Here is a 25,632-nt window from a genome sequence, read left to right as displayed (position 1 = left end):
GAAGGAGAGAAGAGGAGACGGCAAAGGAGCTGCAGTAGGGGAGATAGGAGGAGACAAGTGCCCCATGGCATTTTCCTCCTCTTTGGCCTAGCTCTCCATGTCTTAAACACAACTGCTGGCCCGACTCTGCTGTGCACCACCGTGCAACAAATTCCTGGAAAATATGAACTTGTGTCAACTTGTACAGCTCAAACTAATACAGGCCCACTTTTCTTTTTTTCTCCCCCCCCCCTCGTCTTTTCATGTCTACAGCATAAATACCTCAAAACAACACCTCTTTTTGCTGAGTGGCAAAAAGAATCTAATGGAGGCAGAGGTGCGGAAAGGATCGAGTTTGGTGAAAATCATCAGTGAAGTGAAAACCTAGCTCGACCCTGCGCCTGTATAAAAAAAAATCCCAAAGCATTTAACACTCACATAATGTCTGAGAGAGCCCCGGAAGATTAGAGATAAGATAAAAATGTTATTAAATTAGTCTCGAAATGTTTAACGTTCATATTAATTTTGGCAGGTTGAAATCTCTGCTTTGTCTGCGTCCTCTTATTTAGTAGATTTAGTATCTAGCATGAGAGGTTTGATGTGGAATCTCTCTGTTAGGACTGGGCTAAAAGCCACATGCAGAGTTCAAATTTACACCTTCAGTGCACCTGAATATGTGTGCAAAATGCATCAACATTAAATTAGTGTCTCAGTACTCCATGTGTCCTGTACGTCCAATGCAACCAGTGGGAAAGAATGAGATTAAATAACAACACAAATGTTTTACTTTTTATTTGAATAGTGTTTTGAATGTGAGTCACAAACAGTAGTTTTATGCTAAATGAAAATGCAACATAACATCCAGATATGAAATGATTTCTGAAGAATATAAAAATGAAGAGCGTAACGAAATGTGAAGCAAGCATGACACAATGCCTTTAAATAGATGCCACATCACTGAACTCTGTAACACCTGTGGACAGGTAAGTTGTCCGACACTAACACAACCTACTTGGCCAACAGTGGGCTGCATTACGTAGCTGTCACTGAAATGTTTTTAACAGTCGCTGTTACATTATTTCCTTTCTGGTAAAAATCTTATTGCTCCATTCTGTTGTTTTCCACCAAACCTGGTTAGAATAATGTCTGAAAATTGGAAGTATGTGGAATGTGCTTAATTTAACACAGTGGTTCTCAAACTGGGAGGCAGAACTTTATGGAGTGAAACTAAGTTGAGAGAATACGATTTATGATGATGATGATGATGGCTGATGTTATCGTGCTGACCTTTATTTCACTAAAATTTAACTTGGATCCTTTTTTGTTAGTTTCTTTCCCAACGGCGGATCGAAATCGTGGGGTGGAGGGCATGAGCGATTTTCAGCCTCTGAGAGGGGGGCATGACAGGAAACGTTTGAGAACCACGGATCTGATATACGCAGACATTTAAATGGTCTTGGGCTCACCTCTCTCGACCTCGTCTTGAGTCATTCTTGCATTGTAGAGTTACAGACGTTAAAGCTACGACCTCAGGCCAAAACATCATGTGACTTCCGTGGTTCCATTATTTCTGATAATTACCACCATCACCAGGCCTTACATGAACCCAATCACAGTCACAGCAACAATAACTGACTGAAGATCAGTGGTTTGTCATGCCAAGACCACCACTAGTAAGATTTGAAACCAGTTTGTTGATCTCATTCTAATATTAAATTAATGTTCACAGAAATACTCTCAGCTGTTTTATTGCTGCAATAGCGATCATGCTAATAATGACTCGATACGTTGCCATTTTGTCATTGAAATAATGCAGCTGCAGCTTCTGAACCTTTGGGGCCTTGTTCTAACAAATAGATTTAGGTTTTGTCTTTAAATATGTGACACATTTCTTTCCAAAATGCTTTTTCAGAATACTTCAAAAAGCCTCTTAAATGTAAGGATAACTGCCAACACCCAACCAAAGCCTACTTTACATGTGTGCCAGTGTTTTACCAATGATCGATATCTCACTTTGGAATTAAAATGATGCAGAGCTCGTTGAAAAGTTGCAAAACAAAGCTGGACACACAGGTTTTAAGTTTCATAAAGGGCTGCAGAGACACTGCCCACATTAGAGCCGTCTGAAAAGTCGCTAATCAAGGCGTTCATTTTGTCTTTGCCCTGCAAAAAGCTGCCATGCAGCAGATATTCAAAGTAACCCTGTGACTTCAGGAGCAGTCACATGCGACTCGTGCTACCTTCTTGAAACATAAACACAACCACCTGTACGATCGAGACGAGATGATTCTGAATCCTCGCAGGTGAGATAAGATCCGACCTGAACGCTCACTCAAAGACAAACAGCTGTGACAGAACAAGTGGAAGCAATGTAGCGTTATAGTTCAGTATAGTTACTGTACATTGTCTGGTAATAAAACTTAATTGTAAATGAGATGACATGATTTATGGTTTATGGGAAAGATACTTCCTCTGCGATAAACGACTAAAAGAGCTTGTCTGCCTCACACGAAGGCAGAGCGTCAAAGAGCAGTGTGCTTTTAATAACCAACGTAATGCAGTTTAACGTCAGACAGCAACTTAAAGATATAGAGACGGTACTGTCAGCTGGAGGATACGGTGATAACTGGCCAACCTGCACACACACACACACACACACACTCGACACGTTCGCTCTCTCACACACACACACATACAGTATCAAACGAAAGCTAACATCCAAAGTGCATTATTACATTAGCCCTGTGTATCATAACAGATAAACAAAATACATTATATACATTTTCTTGATACCGAACAATGTCATGTAAATAAAGGTTTCTCTTTTGCTTTAACAGAAACGGACAACCCCGAAAGTTTTCTCCTGCCGAGCTACTGAGGAAGTCCACGGCAGCCATCGCATCCAAAGTGCTTCTGAGAGAGCTGGAAGTGAGTAGTCTTGTCATCGTATCTTTATATAAATAACAGTCTTTGCTGGCAGGCCGAGTCCACTCCTGCAAAACATGGTGTCGACAGCGTTCTTCAAATATGATAATGTGATACCAGTTCCCTTTTTTTGTGTGTATTTTTGATGCAGTAGCAGGGAAAAAAAGTCCAGACTGTTATCTTTTTCGATTTAGCGTGTTTGCAAATAATAATAACTAAAACTGAGACACAAATTGATGTCAAGATTTTTAAAGATTTTGGGGGTTGGTAGAATATAAACATGCTCGAATTATTGTTGATGCATCATCAAGAATGTTGTTGCATGGTTATTCTGTAATCACACGGCAAAGTAAAACGAAAGTACTGAAGATCAAATTTTTCTGTGATACCACTGTAGATAGAAATCAGATTGCGCATAATGATCAGTGTGGCTTTTGTGGACTAGTGGCCAGTTTGAACAATTGACCTTTCACTAAACTCCTCCCACGAAGAGTAATTGTCCAATCACAGTTTAGCGACCGTAGCAAGGCGTGGCAGGTTTACAGGGTCAAGCTGTGGGGTTCTGTGCATGCTGAAGCAAGTGTGGTACTCTGTATATAAAGAGCTTGCATGGTGAGGTTTTTGTTTGTAGTAAATGTGTTTACCTGCTCTAACGAAGGCTGCAAATGTTAGCATGCCTGGCTAAATAACATACTACCTACTGTAGTAAAATAATGCAGAGTTATTTCCATGGCTAAGGAGCAATTCTTTAGAAAATTATTAACTGGTACTGTGGGATGAGGCTTAGCAAACGGTCAATCAAGAAAACTTCATAATCAAATCAGGAGCATCAGCACAAGCTGAAGCCTGAGACTCTTTGGTTTTCAATAGCAGTCAACATCACGCCGCTCTGCTGCTGAGTGGAAGTGACACAGAGTTACTGTGCCACATGTAGGTCCTCTGTGCATACATAGGTCCTCCTCTTTCATTGAGATGGAAAATTTTCACATTCTTTGGTCCTTTTTTATATTCAAGAAAAAGAAAAATAGGTAGTTCAGAAAGAAACGTTTCTCAATTTGACTTCTTTTAGTCCCCCTTGCCATTGTTCCCACATGGTTGCATCTACTTTTTGTACCCTTTGAGTCTTTGGCCAGCACTGGTTAAGTCTGTCAAAATTCATGGGAACCAAACAGCACAAACAAGGATCGAATACTATTTGAAATGAACGCTTTTGGGGAATTATCTGACTGAGTGGTGCAAAAAATGGAAACAAAAGGATCACCATGAAAGTCCAAACGCTATCCTTCTCTCACACTAGCCAAACTAAAGCAAAAACCTCGAAAAGTAACAGAAGAAATTATAATTAACCAACTCATACTGACAGCTCTCAACCGCAGTTCATCAGTTCATCAGTGGCAGAGATTGAGCTCTTTTCGGACCAAGCATTTCTTGCACTGGACCACACAACACCAGTGGAAACGACACAGACAGTTCTCCTCAAACACCACCGTTTCCTCCCGGTAGCCACGCTCGCAGCACAGCAGGTCGCAGCCGCTGATGTCCATGGCCGTGCTGTTGCATATGCGTCCCCGCGTCCCCAGCGAACCGGTTTTCCGATTTGCGAGGCAGAAATCGGGCGACTCGTCAGAGTAGATCAGATCCTGCTTATCCGGTGGCTTTATGTTCTGGCCTACAGGGATCAGGGTCTTGCCGTCATTGCCGCCCATCACCTTGGAAGCGCCGTTGAAGCGCTCCAGCAGGCGGTCGCCTACCTCGCGGAAGTGAGGCATCTTTTTCCAGCACGTGCGCAAGGTGCACGAGCCCGACAGTCCGTGGCACTTGCACTCTGTCCGCATGTAGAGCTTCACCGCCTGGGAGGGGAAAGTGTGCAGGGGTGGGTGGGTGTAGGGGTTTGGGTGGCGGAGGAGAGGAGAGAGGTGAAGGAGGGCAAACAGGTGATAAAGGTGGAGAAAGAGAGAAGGTTGATCAAACACAAAGAAGGAGACAAAGGGAACTTTTAAACTTGCACCCTGGAGTGAAGCAGAACTGCTTTTGACAAATGACAAATACTCTTAAGAAGTAATTTATTGTTGTGTTTTCATGATATATCACCGACAAAGCCACTGGATCACACACACACACACACATACACACACAAATACACACACTGATAGATAGGTAAGATAAAAGCAGACGCTATTCAGAAGGAATTTAACTCCACAACCCCCCTCCCCCTCCATGTTGCCTCTGGCCTTCCTACATCTAACAAGCCTTGACAACAGATCATTCACTTATACTGCACATAATTAACCCATCACACACACACACACACACACACACACCTGCCCGTTCAGACACACACGCATGCGTGCACACACACATACTTGCAAAATGTGTCTACAAGTGCACACGCATGTGTGCGCAGACATTTGCACGCATCACAGCACGTTTATTTCTCAACCTCTGGGCATTTGTGTGCAAGTCTCATCTTTTGTTCAAATGGTTTGTTCGCTAATGCTACAATTGGACGATTTCCCAAGATCCTCCTCTCCTCTCTACCTGCCGTTGACCCCAGCTTAAGTGAACTTTGCGACTCTGTGTTTTGCTTGTGCATGTGTCAACAAGTGGGTGTAACAAACTGAGATCAACAAACGTGGAAGATTTACAGAGGTATATTACAAATTCACGTAATTAACTGCCCTCGGAGGTCGCTTCTTTATCTCCGATCTTTCAGTAGCATGTTGTCGAGGCCATACTTCATACGAGCCACAAAGAGGAACTTTAAACTTCTACAAGGGCTGCAGAAATGTTAGAAGCTAGAAGCCTCGGAGGCTTGAAAACAAAATGTGTGGCACGCTCTTGTTTTTGTGTTTCAGAAACCTGATTCTTGTAAGAATATCAGCTTACGCCACTACACAAATATGGCTGGGGGCGATGTCTTCCTCTGATGCATGTTCGTGGAATGATGGAACATTCCACAGGACAAGCAACACCTTTGCTGCTAAAACCTTTGAGAGTATCGTGAAATATCAGGGGGTGTTTAGTGCCACTGTACTAGTGGCACTTTAGATGCATTTTTTCCCAAGGTGCACTGCAGTTGTAATCTTTTTCCAACTCTGCCCACTCAAAATGTAAACAGAAGCTGCACAGACGCACTGAGGCGATCATTCTCACAGCGCCTTACCAGCCGCCCTGCCTCGTTGTTGTGCAGGTCAATGAGCGTCCTGATGTCGCTCTTGCCGCGTCTCCTCTTGGCGTCCATAAACTGCTTCGACTTTTCATAACCAAACTCCACATCGTCTCCGCAGCCCCCCCACTCCCACTTGACCCCGTCCCCAGAGGAGGAGGATGAAGGCGGCCGTGGCGGCGCTCTGTTCCTGGTCGCCTCGCAGCCGCACTGCAGGAGGTCTCCCATGCTGCAGGCCTGGGTCACAGCGTGGGTCACGCCGGCGGCCGTGATGGCGTAAACGAACGCGGTCTCCCGGATATCTACGGTACGAAAGACATGCAAAAGAGGGGTTTTAGTTTATTGTTGGGTGTGCAGGTTTAGTTTGCACCAAAGTTGCCAAAATGCAGGAGCAGAGTGATTCCACAGCTTAATGCATACTTGATTATCCAAATGTTGGCACACCATCAAAAGTCAAAACGGTGGACTGGAACTTGTTTTCGCCTCCATACTGAGGTAGAATGGAGGTAATAGTTCAACATTTTTGGAAGACTGACACCACTTTCGCGTCTGCATGCTAAATGCAAAGCTACAGCCGTGAGCAAGTTCTCCTAGCTTAGCATTAAGGCTGAAAACAGGTGGGAAATCTGCCTTCCAGCACCTCTGAAGCCACTACAGAACATGGCTGTTTAAGGTTTTCATGCTAGCTAAGATAGCCAGCCGCTTAGCAAGCAAAAGAAATCAAAAAAGCATATTCCCAAAATGACAAACTGTCCCTTTAAGTAATGCCACCGGTTGGGGACAAAAGATAAACAGGGAGTTGAAAACAGGGCCATTAATTTGGAAAGGAGCAAATAAATATGCGAATGCAGACAATCAGACTTTTTCAATTTCAGTACTTTCAATATTTTCATCATGGCACAGTGACACTAATTCACACAATAAATACCGACAGAAGGCCACATTCAGACATCTATTGATCTTTTTATTGCTATCATCTGTCATAGAGCTCTTTACATTCAATCGCAGGACAACAACTGGGAGACAGAGCGAGCACCACAAGTGACAGCCGCTGGTCCACATCCGTCCATTCATCCAGGCATGTTTGCTTCCATCCAGTTAGTCAATACTGCAGCGACATGGAACAGGATAAAAGCACCTTTCGCTCAACCCTGGTCCATTACGCCGATCTCCAGCGTCGTTGGATTTGTGGTGCTGATAGGATGGCTATTTCTCCCCCTCACATGCGCACTCATACACATGCTCATACAGTCATGCACACCACAGCTGCTGCTTTATTTCTGGTGCCGAGCTTAACACTCTTGGCTACAGGCACGTCCAACCACAACTGCAAATTGATCGTCTGTCCTCGCCGGTGGCTTCGGCATCATTCTCACCCGCGGCTCAACACATCTTTATCCTCAGTTATTGCAGCTATTGTCATTCACTCGACAACAAAGGAGCAGCTATGAGAGAATTTCAAGAGACCTACCGGGCTCGAATAAGAGAATTTGTCTTTGTAAATATCTTATTTATTCTTTTTCCTCAGTTTTATTTGCATATTATTGACATGTGGTTTTGGGTTAGTCTACTTTGCTGTTTTCATGGTTAAAACACTGTTTCCAAATCTTCCGCATCCTTTTAAACCTCTGTATTTAGTCACTGGGATTAAATTTAACTTCGGAAAAATAGTAATAAAAAGAATAAATATGGCACTATTCTATGTTTTTCGGGACTGTGAACTCATCCCATGAAAAGACCAATACCAACACTAAACTGATACTAACAAGTATCATCTGCGTATTCTAAAGCCTCATATACATCTGATTCCGATTCCTCTGTGTGGGTAAAAACAATGACATTAAAAACCCAGAGATTAACTACTCCTTTGCACTGGGTGACATGTTCCTTCATTACGCTGAACATGGGCACTGTAGTTTATTTTGACTCAATACTACTGCCCTGACTGTGTATTGATCCACCAATGAAACTAGTCCCTCTGCAAAATTTACTCCAGTTTAAGTAACATTTGCTAAAAAGTTCAGTGGCTAGCAGTATATATGTATATATACTGTGTTTGTGTGTGTGTGTGTGTGTGTGTGTGTGTGTGTGTAATGGGCTTGGGGCTGAGTGCCACGGTACTGACAGACACACTAATGAATGAATTGAATTTTGCTCTTTGCACAGGATTTGTTGACAATAAGAGTGTGTAAATTTTGCCTAGAAACAAGCAAGCAGTGGGAATTGTTGGGGACATTGATAATTTCAATGGCGGACCTCTGCCTAGATAGATGAGACGCCAGGGACTGAGCAGCGGAAAATAATAGCCACTTAGCGAGCCGTTGTATGTGTGTGTGGAGACTAAGCGAAGGACTTTTATTCCTAAGAGCTGGAAGGCGGCGAGCGTGCAGTCACCACCGGCGACTCTGCCAACTCCATATCGCATGATTCAGTGAATGGGATTCATTAGGAATGGTAACACACACGCAGAATGGGTGGCGTGCGATGAGACCTGCACACCCCAGCACACTGCGATATCAATACCAGCTGTACACCCCAACACCCAGAGACGTCTCCAATGCCAGCAAGTTTGTCTGTCAATGCTTGTGTGTGTGAAAAGTATTGTTTTATGTAGATTTAGAAAGCACTTACGGCGTTGAACAAATAGTCAGCTTGTCTAACGTTCTGTATCTTATTTTGAAAGAAGTTAAATGAACTGTTTTTTATCGCATGGTCGATGTTTGGGATTGGTTGTGTTGACGCCAGATTAAATAAATCTCTTGTTTGACATTACATGTGCATGGTGGTACATGTAGAGCATTTCTGCAACTGTGTGTGTGTGTGTGTCGTGTACCCTCCTTGCAGCTCATTGACAGTAAGACCACACCTCGCTGTTCCTGCTGCTCAGCAGAACAGGGCTGAGATTTTCAGGAGCGGCGACACACTCAAATCAAGACGTGTCATCTCCAAAACATCCCTGGATCCATTTAAAGACACGTGTGTGAAACATCAGCACACTACTCATTATTAGTACAATGTGGTGATAGCAGCACAGGCTGTGTCCAAACAAGCTGGAAGCCTGTCCAGATGTCCTTGGATGCACTGGTGAAACACTGCTTTTAGTACAGAAGGCTATTATTTGAGCTAATTATCGCTGAAACTGTCCACCAGTCGGTGACTTGGAGCAAAACTTCATCCAGACAGAAGTGGACAAACAGAGAGAGCAAAGGGGTTGAAAGCGAGATAGAGCACAGAGAGAAGAGTATTGTTATGCGTGAAAGGGGCTATCAAAAATCTGATGATTCGAGGCACCCTGTTTCATATTTTCCTTGGAGACATAAATTCCAAACAAATTCTCTGCCACGGTGGGTGTCTGGGCCTGTCTACGTCTGCTTCTAATTCCAGAAGGCCCTTCTGCAGGAATTAGCACATATTCTTTTAATACTCTGACTTTTAGGCAATGACACAAGCAGGTCTGACATGTTACAGCTGAAAGCAGTTCAATGTAAAATTACCTCACAGTCCAGATGCGTAAACTTTAATAAAAATATATTCGTTTTCTTATAGGGTGTGATGTTAAGGGGGATCGTCTCTTCTGCTGCATTCGGTGACACTTGCAGCGACTGGAGATCTCATCATGTGCCTTTTTGTCCCAAATGCACAAACAATGCGATGAGGGCTGCAGGAGGCTGCATCCTGCACCGTCTGGTCTGCCACAATGTCACTGGAAGAAGCTGTCTGTTGGCGACTGAGATTCACTGCAAGAACCATCAAATCAGGTATGTGCTGGTGTTTCGTCCATCCGTTTTGAGACTTTCGTCCCAGGAAAACGATGCCTCAGTCTTTTCAGGAAGTTGAAACTACACGTATTATGTCAGGAGCAAGGGAGGAAGGCATTTGATGTTATTATAGAGAGACAGAGTCCTCGTCCAGAGGAAGTCTGGGTAGACGGATGAATCAACAAAACATGGGCGAGCACCGTTTGTTTCCCGTTTCCAACCGACAGTCAGCGTTGCTGTTTAAAGCTCAACAATTATCGCTCTCAGCATTAACCGCATGCTTATTATTGTTAACAGTAGCGATCAGAAAACACTTTAATTCTGGAGCGGAGGGAGTCCCGTTGTATTGTCCCAGGCCTCTGCTCTGTGTGATAATATGTCTTTAGCGGATCTGAGCGTAACTCAGTGTCAACTCTGATCAGGTGGTGAGTCACAATCATCACAGGGGAAAAGATTCACAGTTCACAAACTGTGAAGTGCACTGAGAAATGACGTGTTTGTTCAGCGAGCTGCTGCTAGCGTCGGTGCCTCTGTCTATTAGGGTCAGATCAGGCGGGCCATACTTTGAATTGGGTCTAAATACCTCCAGGTCTATTTAGATTGGGCCTAATTGTCCTCAGGTCGCCTTCAGATCACATCTATTATATTTTTAAATGAATTTCTGCATGTTTTTTTTAATCAACCTGACATTTATGACTTTATGCATTTACACCCAATCAGCATCTTACGTAACACACACTTTGTATTTGCCTCATTTTTGTTTAAAACGACACAGTATTACATAAATCACAGCTTAAAGATGCTATCAGCCTGGATGTTTTCACTGTTTTCACTGGGGGAGTCGCTGCAACATATTCTCCATCAAACACACACTACAGCACTCACATACTTTAAATACCAGTTAAACACAAGAAAACAAGTGTGCAAACATGTGTATACCTGTCTCTGCGCCTCTATCAACTCGTGAGAATCATTAGTGATAAAATAATTGACACGATTGACAACTGGTTTAATTACTTTTTCAACCGCTGTACAGCCCAGAGCAAGAGTCCTTGTTTATTCTACAGCGGTGCAGCACTCCGCACACACACACACACACACACACACACACACACACACACACACACACTGTGCATAATCTATCATGAGTTTCAAAGAAGAACCGCGACATCCCCAATGTGATTACTAGCATCACTCTATGGCGGTTGGCTCGCACCGCGACTCATGACCGCTCCGGGGTCTGTATGTTATTTAAACACAGCGGAGATCAAGCAAAAGAGGATAATGACTACCGATTAATGACGAGAAACCAGAAGTTCAACCTTGGTTTGAAGCTGACTGTACGAAAGGTCCAACTCCAGAGGAGGGAACATTATTCAGACGCAAAATGAGTTGTCATTCTTGTGTCGACATGTTCATTCATTCACACTTCTTGCAATAAAGGTGTGAAATGGCAGTGTTTCAGTAATGTTGTGAAATCAACTAAAACCCCTATTATATGAACACACACACACATACATACACTTTTATCCCTCTGGATCTCTTTCTCTTCATGCAAAAGTGTTCAAGTAAAGAATTAGAAGTGTACCACGCCGCATGAATCTGGAGATGTGATGCATGCATGCACACAGATAAAGAAATACACACACGCACACTCACCTGCATGCATGCAACATATCTTACTACACCACTGAGAAGATTTACTGTTTCCTGCTGAGACACACATGTTGACATACAGCAGCCGTGCCAGCCTTTAACATGTCACAAAGCAAAGCAGCGCTGCGAGGTCTGTGTTTGCAGAGTGGGTGAAGATAGCCCGGAGATGTTTTTGTAAAGGGAGGCAGAAAGCGATGGCTTGGTTGTGCTCCAGACCCAAACACCCTGCAGCTTTGTTTTCACTGTACAGTTGTAACTCTAACATAACCACACAATGAAGTATTCTTTGTCCAGAAATCCAATTTTCAAAATCTACAGAATTTAGACTGTATGGTAATCAGATTGACTACTACAAAGTATTTACTAAGACATTTTTCCAAACATGCATGTGAACACAGGAAAGATTGAAGGACAAATGTATACACATCAAGGTTGTTTCAGTCAGAAACATTTCCGTCACAGCTTGCTCTGACAAAGCAGCTTCCCCGCTTGTTCGAGAAGCTAGTTCTTATTGGCAAACCGAGAGGGAAAATTCTGAGACAAAAGCTTCAACTGGACCCCCCTGCAGCACAGGCAGCGGCTCACAGTGACACATTTCTGACAGCTAATTTAGGCATGCGGTCCACTAATAGTCCGCCAGGTGTTTCTTATCATCTTACTGCGGTTTTTGCACGGACACGACTTTGAGGCAGACCTCCACTTTCACAGCCACTGTGAGAAGCAGCTGCAAATCTAATCGAATTTAGACCTTTAGTAAAAATCTGTGCTATCAATGAAGAAGCAGACAAAAAAAAGCACACAGCGTCTTTCAGCGAGACCGAAAGCTGCACAGACTGCACAAGTTCTCTGTAAGAAAAACTTATGTCATTAGAGTCTATTATCGCATAAAACTCTAAATAGAGGTCAATGAGGTTAAGTAAACCACTTAGGGAGAGTGAGCAATAAATACAAAGGCACTTTTATTTGGACATTTACTGGTACTAGTTCATGATAAACAGCCATTAAGAGCAGATCCAGGTAATTCAGGACAAAGGCTTCAAAACAGAGGAGCACTTTGGCCTCCCTTAATGATAGGCAGGAATTTATGATTAATTGCTAGTCTGTCTTTTACTGGTAGATGCTTGCCCCTGTTTTCCTCTCTCTTCCTCCCTGTCCCAATCTATCTTTGTGTCATTTTTTTCCCTCCTTCTTTCGTTCTCTGTCAGAGACACTGGTAACACTGGTAATATCATACGTTCACATGGCCAGAGCCAAATGAATTGGCCAGGATATAGTGAAACTGTTCCTTCTGTGGTTTAGAGAGCCGATGCTCCGATCAAGGAAGATTATGCAGAATGAAAATTTCATCCTACCTTCATTTTCTGAGCATAAAAACTGTGTCTTAAAGCAGATAGATATCAGCTTCCTGACTGCAACATACACACACTCCAGTCCTAAAATTTTAAATTTAGTCTTTACAAATGATAACAGATTTCTTCTACAGGCCGACTGTTGCAGTACAAAGTTCTGGCTCACCCAGGTCAAACAATAGTACACTTATTAGAAATATGATTTAAGTACAGAAAAGTTTTTTAAAAGTGCACTTCTAACGAGATGCCGCTCACTTAAATGTGTTAAAAGTGAATATACTAATTCTGCAATACTTAAAGCGCAAAGTACTTATATAAAGTATACTTTTAAAAAGTTTATTTATTTTCATGCACGCTTAATTAAAGTTTAATTTTAAGTATATTTCCAACACATTTGTTATGCAGTACAGTTGCACTGCGAGTGTGTTTTGAATGCTCATGAATCCTGAGTTTCACTGGTGGACTTCAGTACACTTTAAGTTTGTAAAAAGTTGTGCCAATTTAGCAACTATTTACACTTCAAGTATGCTCAAGTATTACTCTAGTGGTACTCAACGACTACTTAAGTACACTTAAGTATACTTGAAGGTGACAAAAATAGCACAAAGTGTTACTTAGTACATTCTTAAAAAAGTATAATTTAAGTATATTTTTTTTACATGTACAGAGATTGTCTATTTTGACAGCAAAGACAATGAAAAACACACATATTATTTGCTATTTTGTGTATTTCTGATTAATGTAAATGTTAATATATTTGGCTTTGTCTCAGCAGAAAGCAGCAAGAGCCTTTCAACAAAAACCTCACACAACTGCTCTGCACCAAGACGTTTGAATCCCCGTCATACGTGCAAGGACATACAATACAATGTTAAGAGTTTACATCACAGTCAAACAGCATTTTTAGGGTTTGATATTTCACGACAGGAACTTGGAATTGTTCTCGAAGCTTAGGCCACAAAGTAAACACAAGTTTTGTGTTTGCTACGCAGCTTTGATGTAAAAAGTCCTGCAGACTGAAAATATCAAATCAATATTGACTGTTATATTACAGCATGGAAAATGAATGTGATTAAAACATCGTGTGCTACCTCCTCGTGCCATTAATGACAGGTGAGCACAAAGCGTCAGCATGCGCATCTTCCAGCAATAAGACGCATAATGGGTTTAATAACATGCTCGACACATTTTTTGTTGTATATTCCCTAAACACAGAGATAAAGGCTCTCTGTAGTAGCAGTCGAAGAAGAGACAGGCAGCTCTCTATGAATCTAATCATACAAGAGAAAAACCAACACAGTAATTGGAGAAGACCCAGCGGTGACCCAGCATCAGTTATATTACAGACTTCAAAGAGCTGGAGGAAGATGTTAAGAGATCTTAAGAGAGATGTTAAGAGAAAAGAGCAATTTTAGCTGATCATTTCAAGCGTGCCCAGTCTGATGAGGAGGAGAGTCAGTCAAGTGTGAATACGTCTGGTCTGAAACACAACAGCTGCCCTTGTCTGTCGGAGTGCCATCAGACTGGGATCTGACCCCGAGTTGATGTCAGGCCGTCAGCTGCGGTCGTGAGGTCATGGGTTCAGATCCTAAGGTACCCACGGCTGAAAAATGGGACGCGACAGCATTTTTAATGTGTGGGGTTTTTTTTTTTTTCACCATGTGAAAGGCTTTTGGAGGGACTGATGGAGAGAGAAAAGATGATTATGGGAATTCATATCTTTTTCATCAGCTACATACGTCTAGGTCCAGGCTAAAAAAATCCCAGATGCGCTATTTTTGTAAATGTAAACTATGACGAAATATGTTCATCAGCACCTTTTTTTCCGTGACCAAGACAAGATGAAGACAAGATGAAGACGACACAGCACTGACTGTCTAACAAATGACAAAACAAACAAAGTTCGAGCCTGTTTTATTCGCCTTCTTGCTAAGAGCTAGACGAGAGGATTGATACCACTCTCATACATGTATGTCCATTTAATATCAGACTACAGAGCCTGATCGTTAGCTTAGCTTAGCATAAATACTGAAAACAGGTGAAACAGCTAGCCTGGCTCTGTCTAAGGGTAACAAAATCAGCTTACAAGGGCCTCTAAATCTTACTAATTCACACATAATATCTCATATATGTCGCAGTGACCCCAGAGAGCGACTGCGCCTCACAAAGCTACACCGATCAGCCACTGCACGAAAACCACTGACAGGTGAAGTGAATGACATTGATCGTCTCATTGCATAGCAACGGTCTGCTGGGAAACAGTGGGTCCTAGCATTAATGTTGCTTTGACATGCAGCAAAAGACAGAAAGGTAGTTATCAATAAGCAAAACACATCCATTCCTCCCTCACTCACCTTGCTGCAGTATTTTGCCAAAGTACTTGTTGTGGCTAGTGCAGTTCCACCGGCGGTACCTGAACTGGTACTGGCACTCCCTGACGCCCAGCCTGGCCCCTTTGGCCACCTCACTGACAATCTCAGGCTGAGTCTGGCACAGCTCAGCCTGCTTCCCCGCCAGCCGCTTCGCCTTCCTGCAAATGCTGTTGGGGTCCATCACCAGCGGACTGCCCACCGCCCTAGGAAAGTTTAAACAATGTCAGAGAAGAGAGTAAAACAAATCTCTCAGTAACACGATAACAACAGAAAAGTTCCCACTTTTTCTTTGCGGTGAGCAACACCTGTTAACTTAATCACACAGTAAACAATGTGGCCGCGCTCATCAGCAGCCACAAACCGAATGCGAGTTTTCTCTGCGGCTGCTGATCCTGCCAACTCTACCCACCACTTCTCAGCCGTGGCGACAATGTGCTCCTTGAACAGGCACGTGGGAGACAACAGAGCACCGAGTTTCCCAGAGGCATCTCAGCTCTGACGTCAGCTTCACGAGTCTGGATTCTGCTGCTGGACTGCGCTTGGGAGAACTGTGTGGTCCTCGCAGAGTTGGAAGTGAAACAGTTGAACGTCTCCTAACAGACAGGCTGTTTACAGTTGATCTTAATGCTAAGTTGATTTTGGTAAACCAGAAGGCAGACTTTCTAGATTTCCTGATGATACAGCTTCTCTGGAGATTTTGGAACAGTTAAGAACTTCACCGCTTAAACCACACATATCCCTCGAATCAGCACTGCTCAAAAAAAAAAAAAAAGGATTCCCAGAAATGAAAAATGTACATATTATATTACTAAAGAGGACAAAAAGTGAATGTTTAAATGTCTGGCAAAATAAATCAAGCATGCCTCATGTAGTTCAAATATTCAAAACATTAAAATATATACATCCATCTTGTATTTGATGAATACAGACCCTGGACCTCCTCAATAGCTTTGACAGATGAGTGTATATAATAAAGATAAATAGTTTATTCTAACTCTTAATGGGAAAGAGGGGTTTGGCTCTGCCACTTATAGGCACTGCCAGAGTCTGTCGCCACTCCAGTGGCATAGCAGCAAAGTGGCTTTAAGAGATGACTTTATTTCCACTCTTTTCCTCCTCTCCCTGCCTGAGCTGCCCCCCACTCATCCCCTCTACGCTCTCAACATTCTGCACATTCAATTCCCTTTCATTTACCCCATCTCTCTTTTGACTCTTCACCGCAGTTGACTTTTCCTCGCTGAAACTCAGCAGATGTGATCCATAACTTCAGGTTTTTGCCATGAAATAGGAGTCAGGGGGGGCGTGCGTGGCAGAGAGGAGAGGAAAAAGAGCGAGAGCGAGAAAACGACTACCTCATAGGTTTTCATTCAGCCTTGTCCCTGCTAATCGCACCGCCTGATATCATTCATCTGCTTCGAGAGTTTGTTTTAAGAAGCAGAACAAACACTCTCGCCAATCCCCCCTCCTGGCGGTCTGATACCGGGCGAGAGATTCGCATACGCGCACACATGCATGCACATTCATCCTTGCACACTCCCTGTGTTTTTCATGTTTTTGAAAACCTGTTTCTATTTCAATAAAGCTATTTATATGACAGACTGACACGTGATCAAATGAAAACATATTTCACAGGGAGTCTTGAGTCAGCCACTTAGCCAATAACATCACGGACAGGATGATCCAGAGGCAAACTGCCCAAATACTGACCTGTGATATGACACGCGATAATGACAGACAGCATGGATAACAGTTGTACTCCCTTCTAATAATTTAACTTGTGAACATAAGGGGCGTAAATGTACCAAATCTTACAGCATGGGCCATGATATCTGGTGTATAATGTGAACACCTGAAAATTATTTATTACGACATAGATTTACACCAGAGGAGAAAGTCAAGTATAGAGAGCAAGAAAGTCTGCGTATGGATGAGGTGGGCTGGATGGATGGCTCAAACAAACATAGGACTTTCTCGTAGGAGACCGCTGTTTGTGTCCCGAAAACCAAAAATCAACCTTAACTTATTTCAACTAACATAACGTACTCAAGTTACATCAAGGACGTCACAATAATGTTCTTATTTTAACCTTTTCCTAAACCTAAACAAGTAGTTTTGGTGCTGAAAATAAAGCAAACCGTGACATTTCACAGTATTGGTATTATCCAACACTCATAAATGTCATTTTGGGAACGCTGATATTATGTTGTTTTGGGAGTCATTGGCAATCGACCTGTTCATTCGTTGAGGTATGAGGACGTGTTGATCAAAGCATGCATGCACTGTCTATACAGACACACACACACACAAATCTCTACGCACACTCCCGGGACACCCACAGTTGCATTCCTTCTATGATTTGCGAGTGTATTGACAACATCACTATGGAAACAATGCTGTATTTTCAATACAGGTGTTCTGTGTGTGCAGCGTGTGCATGAGTGTACACCGTGTGTGTGTGTGTGTGTGTATGTGTATTTTCCTCAAGTTTGCGCGTGTGGTAGCCACACAGATAATTAAATCATACAGACAGTCTGTATGTGTTAATTAGCAGGTACAGGTACGATACTTAGCAACACACACTCCCTCTCAACAACCACTCATTATCTACCCACTGCTATCAGGCTGTGTGAGAGAGAAAAAGAAACTTATGTGTGCATATGCAAGTGTATTTCTATACAGCATGTGTAGAGTTGAATGTGAATGTGAAAGATGAATGTGAGAAAAATAATTTGCATTTGCTTGCTTGTGCATGTGTGTGTGCGTGTGTGTGTGTGTGTGTGTGCATGCATGTGCCAGGGGCAGCGCTGGGAAGCCAGCTCTGTCAGCAGCTCACAATAGCCAGCCTGGATTTTTACAATGGGAGGTGTAGAGTTGTAAAACTAGTGAATGTACTGCATGAAGTTTGGATGGAGTCCTGGAAGCACAAGACAGAGACAGTTAGGAGGCTTTCACAGTGAGAGAAAAGTTTCCTTCTGATCTCTTTTTGCACAAAAGCTAATACTGCAAAGTGGACTGGTGAAAGAGGCTGCTTCTGGTGAAAGATCAGATGCAACAATAATGGTAAAACTACATTTTTTGTGTACTTTATACTGATCTTTTTGCAATCTTTTTTGATGCAATTTGCATCCACTCCATTTTAAATGTTTTGTAAGGAGTATCTTCCCTCTTTTCTCTCTGACTGCAACTTACCTCAACAAGCCACAACAAACAATAAACTCACATGCTGCCATGTGCTTTTTTTAGTGCCCCATCATAATTTTTAATTTAACTAAGCCTGAGCAGCTGTACAACGGTTGCAAGGTGAGGAAATAACAAAGAAAAACAATTGTCAGAGCAGAGAAAGGAGCAATAGCAGGATTTAAAACCGATTGCAGTCTAATTAGCTTTGTTTAAGTTAAGGGAGGGGTTCTATTAAGACAGATATCAAAAGTTAAGCATGGGTTAAAGTAGGCACATTAAAATAAAACTGTGAAAGCCTTTTGAGACAGTAACGTGAAATCATCCCTTCATTTTGGATGAAGGCTCTTTTGATAATCCCCATTGGACTGTCTCAAATATAAGTTTAGAAACAGGGCAGGGGAAGGAGAATGTAGTCTGAATCGGAAAGTGGAGTGAACTGAGGTGGAAAAGCGCCTTGCTGGCGATATACCCAAAAATGGGGTGCATTAATTGGATAATAGGATGACTGTAAGCACCAGCATTCTTGCCCTTGTTTGGAAATAGATACATAAAAGTGTGCATCCCTGCGAGGTCGGATAGCATACGAGAATACTTCATTGTAGACATTGTAGAAAGTGCATGTGGCAGGTGCAAAGACAAGCAAAATTGTTTTTTATATATTGATAAGAGTTGCTTAAGGAGGTTTATGTGTCTCAGCAGTGCACAGTGTTGCTCTTGCATGTCACACCAACACCAGTTTGACTGATATCCCCTGGATTCCAAAAATAAACCCTACAATTTAGGAAAATAAGTGAAAACTGAAATATGTCTTTTTGCAAATGAACCCTTCATTTGTCTCCAGCTCTTTCTGCAGCCTCAGTGAAGACCAAAATGCCCAAATGAGTGAACCACCGACTCCACTTCAACATCAAAAGATCAAAGCGACCCTTTTAAAGCTCAAATACTCGTAATGGGATGATTCGAATGCGTGCATACACACACACACACACACACACACAAGTGCAGTTTGCACATAAAATCCTGCAAACACAGTACGCTCACGCACATTTATCCAAGCAAGCGCATTCGCTACAGCTCAGGCAGGCATGCACAGAGATAAAAGCACGTGTACACTTGGAGAAGGTACTACAAAGTCAGACAGTAATCAGGCCCTCTTCATGCAAAGAGCCACTGTTCCTCTGCCTGTCATATAAGATACAGCTCCTGAGCGGACACCAACTAGGACGTGCAGTCATTGATATTATCAGGGGTTTTAAAGGAAAACACTGTCTCGCATGAACAGTTCCTCATGAAGATAAAATTCAAAAACAGAGACAGGGGGTCATGTAGAGAGAGATAAAATAAGATGTAACAAAAAAAGCCAAATCAAAGCACTGATAGCAGGACTATCAAAGCTGTTTCCACCTGCGACAAGTTAACAGCTGGTCCAGTCCAGAACTTAACCTGTGTCTTGTGGTTTCATGTATTGCTTTAAAAATAATAAAATAAGCTCATATCAGCGATTACATCTGTTTCAAATAAGGCTTGAATGGACTGTTTTTTATAACGTAGCTGTAAATTGGGGAAAAGCTGAAGTTTCAAATGCAGATATTAGAAATAGATGCCTTATTCAGTGTTTCGTGGGCCCAGAGGAGGCTCAGAAAGAGATTAAACATTGGTGCTCAGAGCGACCTCAGGTTTCATTAAGGATCTCACGGCACCATAGATAAAGTGCTGTACTGTACAGGGCCCTTCTTTTTTTCACTCCACCCACGAATGAGTGAATTTCATCCCTCCTTAATCCCTCAAGTATGCTGGAGATGAAGACAGTCACGACAAGCGCTAGTCTGAGACGCCAGAGCGAGAGAGAGAAAGAAAAGAGGGTCAAAGAGAGACGGCTGAAAAAGATGGTGAGGGCCGCAGTGAAAGATAAGGAGGAGACGAACAAGAAACAAAGAGATAAAGCGATGAGAATCGAAGCACATATAAAATTTCTCTGGCATCCAAACCAAGAAGATTGAAGATGAATATGAACAAATTCAGCACTTTGCCATCATGGATGCATTTACAGCGTGAGAGGGTCTGTGCGCCCTCCACTCCAGCTGCTTTCCTGCTTTCCTGACCCTGCAGTCTGGGACGTGGTGATCACTTTCAAACGCGCTTCTTCACGTTATTCTTGCTGATGTAAAACAAAGTCAAGAACAGTGAAATTTGTCTCAATAAAAACTTTCAGCACTCTTAATTTGTAATGCACCCAACTTAAATAGCAGCAATAAAGTGTGACCAAGAGGAAACCGACACCACCAAACCAATCTCACATAAGACAAACCTCCGAAAGTTTGTTCAGTTGTAACAACTTGGTGCAGTGGCACACCCAGCAGCGCTGACAGCCAAAATGTCCAAATTGTCCAAGAATGGATGCATTCGGATGATAAGTAGGGGTAAGAAAGGTGTATGGATGTTTGTGGGGTTCATTTTTAACACATCTAAAGAGCCAAGTGCGAGAGGAGCAACGTACATTAAACTGGGTACTAGTAAACTGGAGCTTTGGTGTGTTAGCTAACAAACTGGAACAGAGATGCTAGCTGCTAGCCTTCATCAGCGACGCCTCTCAAGAAATAAAGTAGCATGAGTACCTGTAAAACTGATGTCATCATTTATTTATTTTATATTAGTAAATACAAACGTATTGTTAACAGCTTGAAAAGTACACGGACATTGGAAGTGCGGTCCATCTGATTAAGCTAACCACTGCAGGGGATTCCACCTGTAGCTTTGCTTAGCATGCAAAGCTACGCTAGCACAGTCATCACAGTCTTTAACACATACATTAGGCATTAATATGAACTGTCATTATTTGATTAATCTAGCCTGTGTACAGGCAGTATGATAATAAATAACACTAACTTAACACACAAGTAGCTCCTTCTTTACCCTGAAAACCGAAAGGCATCAAAAGCTAACACTGAAAGCTAATGTTAAGGCTACGTTAGCTTGCAGCATATCTTTCAAGCTGGCTTCTGCCAACTCCAAAACTGTGAGAACTACTTTTGCCCCTCTTTGCTGAATTGTGTCGCATTTTGACATTTCTTGGACCATTTTTAGCCTCTGCCTTATATATTTCTGGCACTGGAACATACTTCATGTACGAATGTCCACAAAAATGCACAAAAGCACAGACACACACACACTTGCCCACACACACACACACACGTAAACACCTTTAATTCAGTTCTCTACCTGATGCCAAACCCACATCGTCATTTAATCTTTATCTGTACCCATCGCCCTGGTCCTGATTAAACATCCAGCTTTTCAGACCAGGAGTGGAGTGGACAAGATAAGATCTGTTACAATGAAACTCTCCCCTGGTGATGATGGTGGTTCTGACTCCAGAGCGTGTGTGTGTGTGTGTGTGAACATAAGTGTGTATGTGCATACATGTTCCCATAACTGTAAGACTGAACGGGTGCATTTGTGCATGTCAGGGCGCATGTTAAACAGATTAACCAGGATCACTGGTTGGAGACTGGATTTGGACTGACGCACACATAAACACACAATGGAGACAGCTGAAACACACACACACACACACACACGCACACACGCACACACACACACACACACACACACACACACACAAATGCAGTGTGTGCGCACCTGTAGGCCTGTGGCACGCTCCGGGCGTGCTGCCCGCCAAACGGAGACTGCGACAGACACATGCACGCACACAGACACACACACACAGAGCAAAGTTGGCCCTGCTAAGCACTGCAGTCAAAACCAGTATAAGAGAGCAAAGGCATTCCTCACCCTGCTGAGTCTCTGCTCTCAAGCCAAATGATTAGAGCGCTCTAATCAGCAGAGGCCCTGAAAGGACGCCTATCTCCCCGCATTTCATCTCTCTCACCCTCTGTCTATCACTGCAGCTCTCCCTCTCTTTTCCTTCAGCGACAACCTATCTGTGTGACAGGTACTTTCCTTCACAAGGCAAGCATGGCTACAGACGCGCAGAGATAGAGACACTGCAGAGGAGCGAGCGTGAGACAGAGAAAGGGAGATGTATGGCGGTATGTCCAGCGGCTTTCAACAGAGAGCATCATTGTCCTGGCAAGCTCAGGAGCAACCCACAGGTGTGGCTTCACTCGAGCTGCACCACAGTCGGCCACTGTGTGTGTGTGTGTGTGTGTGTGTGTGTGAAGGAGCCAGCGAACAAGTGAGCAAGTGAAAGAAGATGACAACGTATGTCAGAGGGGATAAAAAGGAAGTCGCTGATTTCTTTCTGTTGATTCCCTTAATCCACGACAGCTTTATTTAAAATAGATGCCCCTGAGTCCTGTAGAATGTGCTGCCAGCAGGACGGCAACATGAACAGTGTAGAAGTGAATACATTCTGCCACAAGGAGCTACTTAATCAAAAATCCTAAATTACGATGAATGAATCGTGCTCTTTCCGCTCTTTCAACTGCTCGTGCCACAGATTAGGAACGCCGCTCATGTGACCGTTAAAACAAATGATGCTTTAGTTGGTATTAACAAACGTGCAGTATTTTCACATACATCTTCTCATGCTTGCATCTATTTCTCTTTGAGTGTTAATGAAGCCATGCCAGATGCCAAATTTAGCCCAAATCGACCAAGTGTTTGACGGCGATGTGAATTTCTGACCCCTGTTCTTCCCTCCTTCCCTCCACAGGTGGGTCGCAGCACAGTTCAGATGCAGACCAGCACCCCTCCGGCTAAAGGTGACTCGTCTTTTTCGCATCTAAATTTCAAACACATTTTCTTTCTGCCTCTCTCTGCATCCACACTGATCTTGCATTTTTTTTACAGCTGAAAACAGCTTTTCCAGAAAGAAAAAAAAATCTCCAGCAACTCTGACAAATCCAGTCCAGCATTTTAGTTTGGACAAGGAAAATTGAGCTTTTGGAAAATGCCCACAAAAACCTTCCCAGACACTGCTGAAGATTTAGTTCAACTACTGTTTCATGCTTGGAAAGTTGCATAAACTAAATGACAAAAGGAAACAGGTAGTGAGTTTGCCTTCATGGAGACAGACTAACAGCGACGATGGAGAGCACGGGGCGGACAGAACAGACTTGCCTCAGCAGAGCAACCCGCCGTGTCTGCCCTGCTACTTCACACATGTTGGCTATGATGCACTCCTGTTTTCCAACCAAAGGAGGACAAAGAACAAATCATCCAGCTTTGAACTGTTCATGCATTTAAGTGTGGCTATGAATCTTTAAGAGAACATCCTGAAAGCATCAGTGTGGATGCATGTAAACGGCATTTTCGGATTTAGCCATTTTAGTGTAAACGCAGCCTTTGCCTCTTCAGTGACACCTCCATCGTTTGGTTTCTATAAATACTGACCGTGCCACCCTGTCGCCCTGCACATTACCTCTAGAGCAGGAAGATCAAATCAGTTTATCAAAGGCAATGGAGAGCAGGGTTTTTTTTCTATTCATTTTCCTTAACGATGGTCACTCTTAGTAATTCTAATAAATCCTGTATTACCTGTGTAACCTCACATCTTTAAGTGACTACATGTGATGTGACAGAGTAAGTTGGTCGGGGTGGATGAGGGGGGGGGGCACGTCCTCTAGAGCTGCAGGTCCATCTGTCATACAAGGACATTCTGCAGACTTACACAGCCTCTCTGACACTACAGCCCACATTGACCTTGACTGGGCTGTGAATGAACAGTGGGAGGATTCGCTGCAAAAAAAAAAGGAAAAAAATCACAAAGCTTCACATTCAAACACTGCCGCTTTGCAGAAGTGTGTGTGTGTGAGTGTGTGTGTGTGTGTGTGTGTGTGTGTGTGTGTTTGTAAAGGAGAGAGAGGGAAAGAAAGCCAGAAAAGTTGGAACACTGCACACAAGACGAGATTCGTAGGCCTACTACACAGACAGACAGACAGACAGACAGACAGACAGACAGAGACCCACATGGATAGAAAATATGTTATCAGCAGATCTGCAGGGGCTGTCTGTCTGACCGACTGTCACATCCTCGCGGAGCTGAGCCTATATGGATTGTTTTATGATGACATATCCACTGTGCCTAGAGGGCCACCTGACATTCCTCACTCTGAACCCCCACTACACACACACACACACACACACACACACACACACCACCTCCAACAACCTCCCTCTCCTCTCTCCTCCATGTATCACTGCAGGCTATGAACAGCAGACACCCCTCTCACACCCTGCTTCTCCCTTTCCTTCACCCTGAGGACCCACGTTTACTATGTTTTGAATTTGGGATTTTTAAAAATTATATTAGATTATTAGAGCAAGTAAAAGTTTTAGCTTCGTTTAATTCACTATTACAGGTGAAACTTTTATTAAAACACTATGAAATAGATGTATTTCTAACATCTAGCAAGCATCATTTTTTATCATTACTGATTTGTCCGCTTATTTGGTCCATTTTTATGGATTCTTTATAATATATTTGCTCTTGTTTCATTCCTGATATCGCAGCCTTGGTTATGATGATCACATTTGTCTTCATGAACCAGACCCCGAGAGAGGCACACGGCTGTTCTGAGTATTTAGGTGAAAAGCCGGTGAGATAATACTGAGCGGCGGTGCGGTGGATAAATATAGAAAACACGATAATGTCTCATGTTTTGCGCAGAAATCAAATACAACTAAGTCGGGTGAGATGGTTTAAATACCAGTTTGACACGAGACAGAGAAACGCTAAACACGTGGTAAATACGGGGCACTTACCACCACAGTCCGATGATATTGACCGGACAGAGCAAGATGAAGAACAGGGCCAGTTGGATCCGTGATAGACGAACCGTCATGGTGAACGCAGCGAATCTTCCAGGAGATTCCCCAGCAAAGTTTAAAGTACTGACGAGCTCAGCCAACACCGACTTGGATTATTTCTTAAATGCATAGGAGGTCCCTGCTTTCTGGCGGCGCGCTCAGCGAAAGCTCACTGGAAACTGTCTGTCAACAAGAGCGCAAAAAGTTCATCATCCAGCTCCTCTTCTGTCGGGCGCATCTTAATGCGCAAGAAAGTTGGTCAAGAGGCTACTGAAGAGATGTCGGCTTTCAAAGGTGTGGTTAACCTCTTCATTGTCGTTCTGCTCCATCTGTCGCGGCGCGCTACATGCTCTCATGAGGAGGAACGAGAAGTAGCACCGAGCAGCGAAGTCCTCCCTGACTGCGGAACGGCGCACGAAACGGCTGCGGTTGCGAGGACGCGCGGAGCCTGGCCGCTGTTTGGGGGGATTTAAAAC

At 43.2% G+C, this 25,632-nt stretch overlaps 1 protein-coding gene across 1 annotated transcript; it reads right to left on the bottom strand.

The window, feature by feature from the left end:
• Window positions 1-788: 788 nt before the first annotated feature.
• Window positions 789-25,613, bottom strand: wnt6b (wingless-type MMTV integration site family, member 6b). Its single transcript, XM_041950403.1, has 4 exons — window positions 25,112-25,613; window positions 15,188-15,408; window positions 6,068-6,372; window positions 789-4,754 (listed from the first exon to the last, which is right to left on the bottom strand). Exons 1-4 carry the CDS (start codon window positions 25,189-25,191, stop codon window positions 4,293-4,295), a joined length of 1,068 nt encoding a protein of 355 aa, XP_041806337.1. The 5' UTR covers window positions 25,192-25,613; the 3' UTR covers window positions 789-4,292.
• Between the last annotated feature and the right edge of the window lie 19 nt (window positions 25,614-25,632).

Source organism: Chelmon rostratus, chromosome 13, assembly GCF_017976325.1.
Source record: "Chelmon rostratus isolate fCheRos1 chromosome 13, fCheRos1.pri, whole genome shotgun sequence".
Taxonomy (NCBI): Eukaryota; Metazoa; Chordata; class Actinopteri; order Chaetodontiformes; family Chaetodontidae; genus Chelmon; species Chelmon rostratus.
The sequence above is the reverse complement of the archived record's forward strand: the minus strand, read 5'-3'. Positions and strand labels throughout refer to the sequence as shown.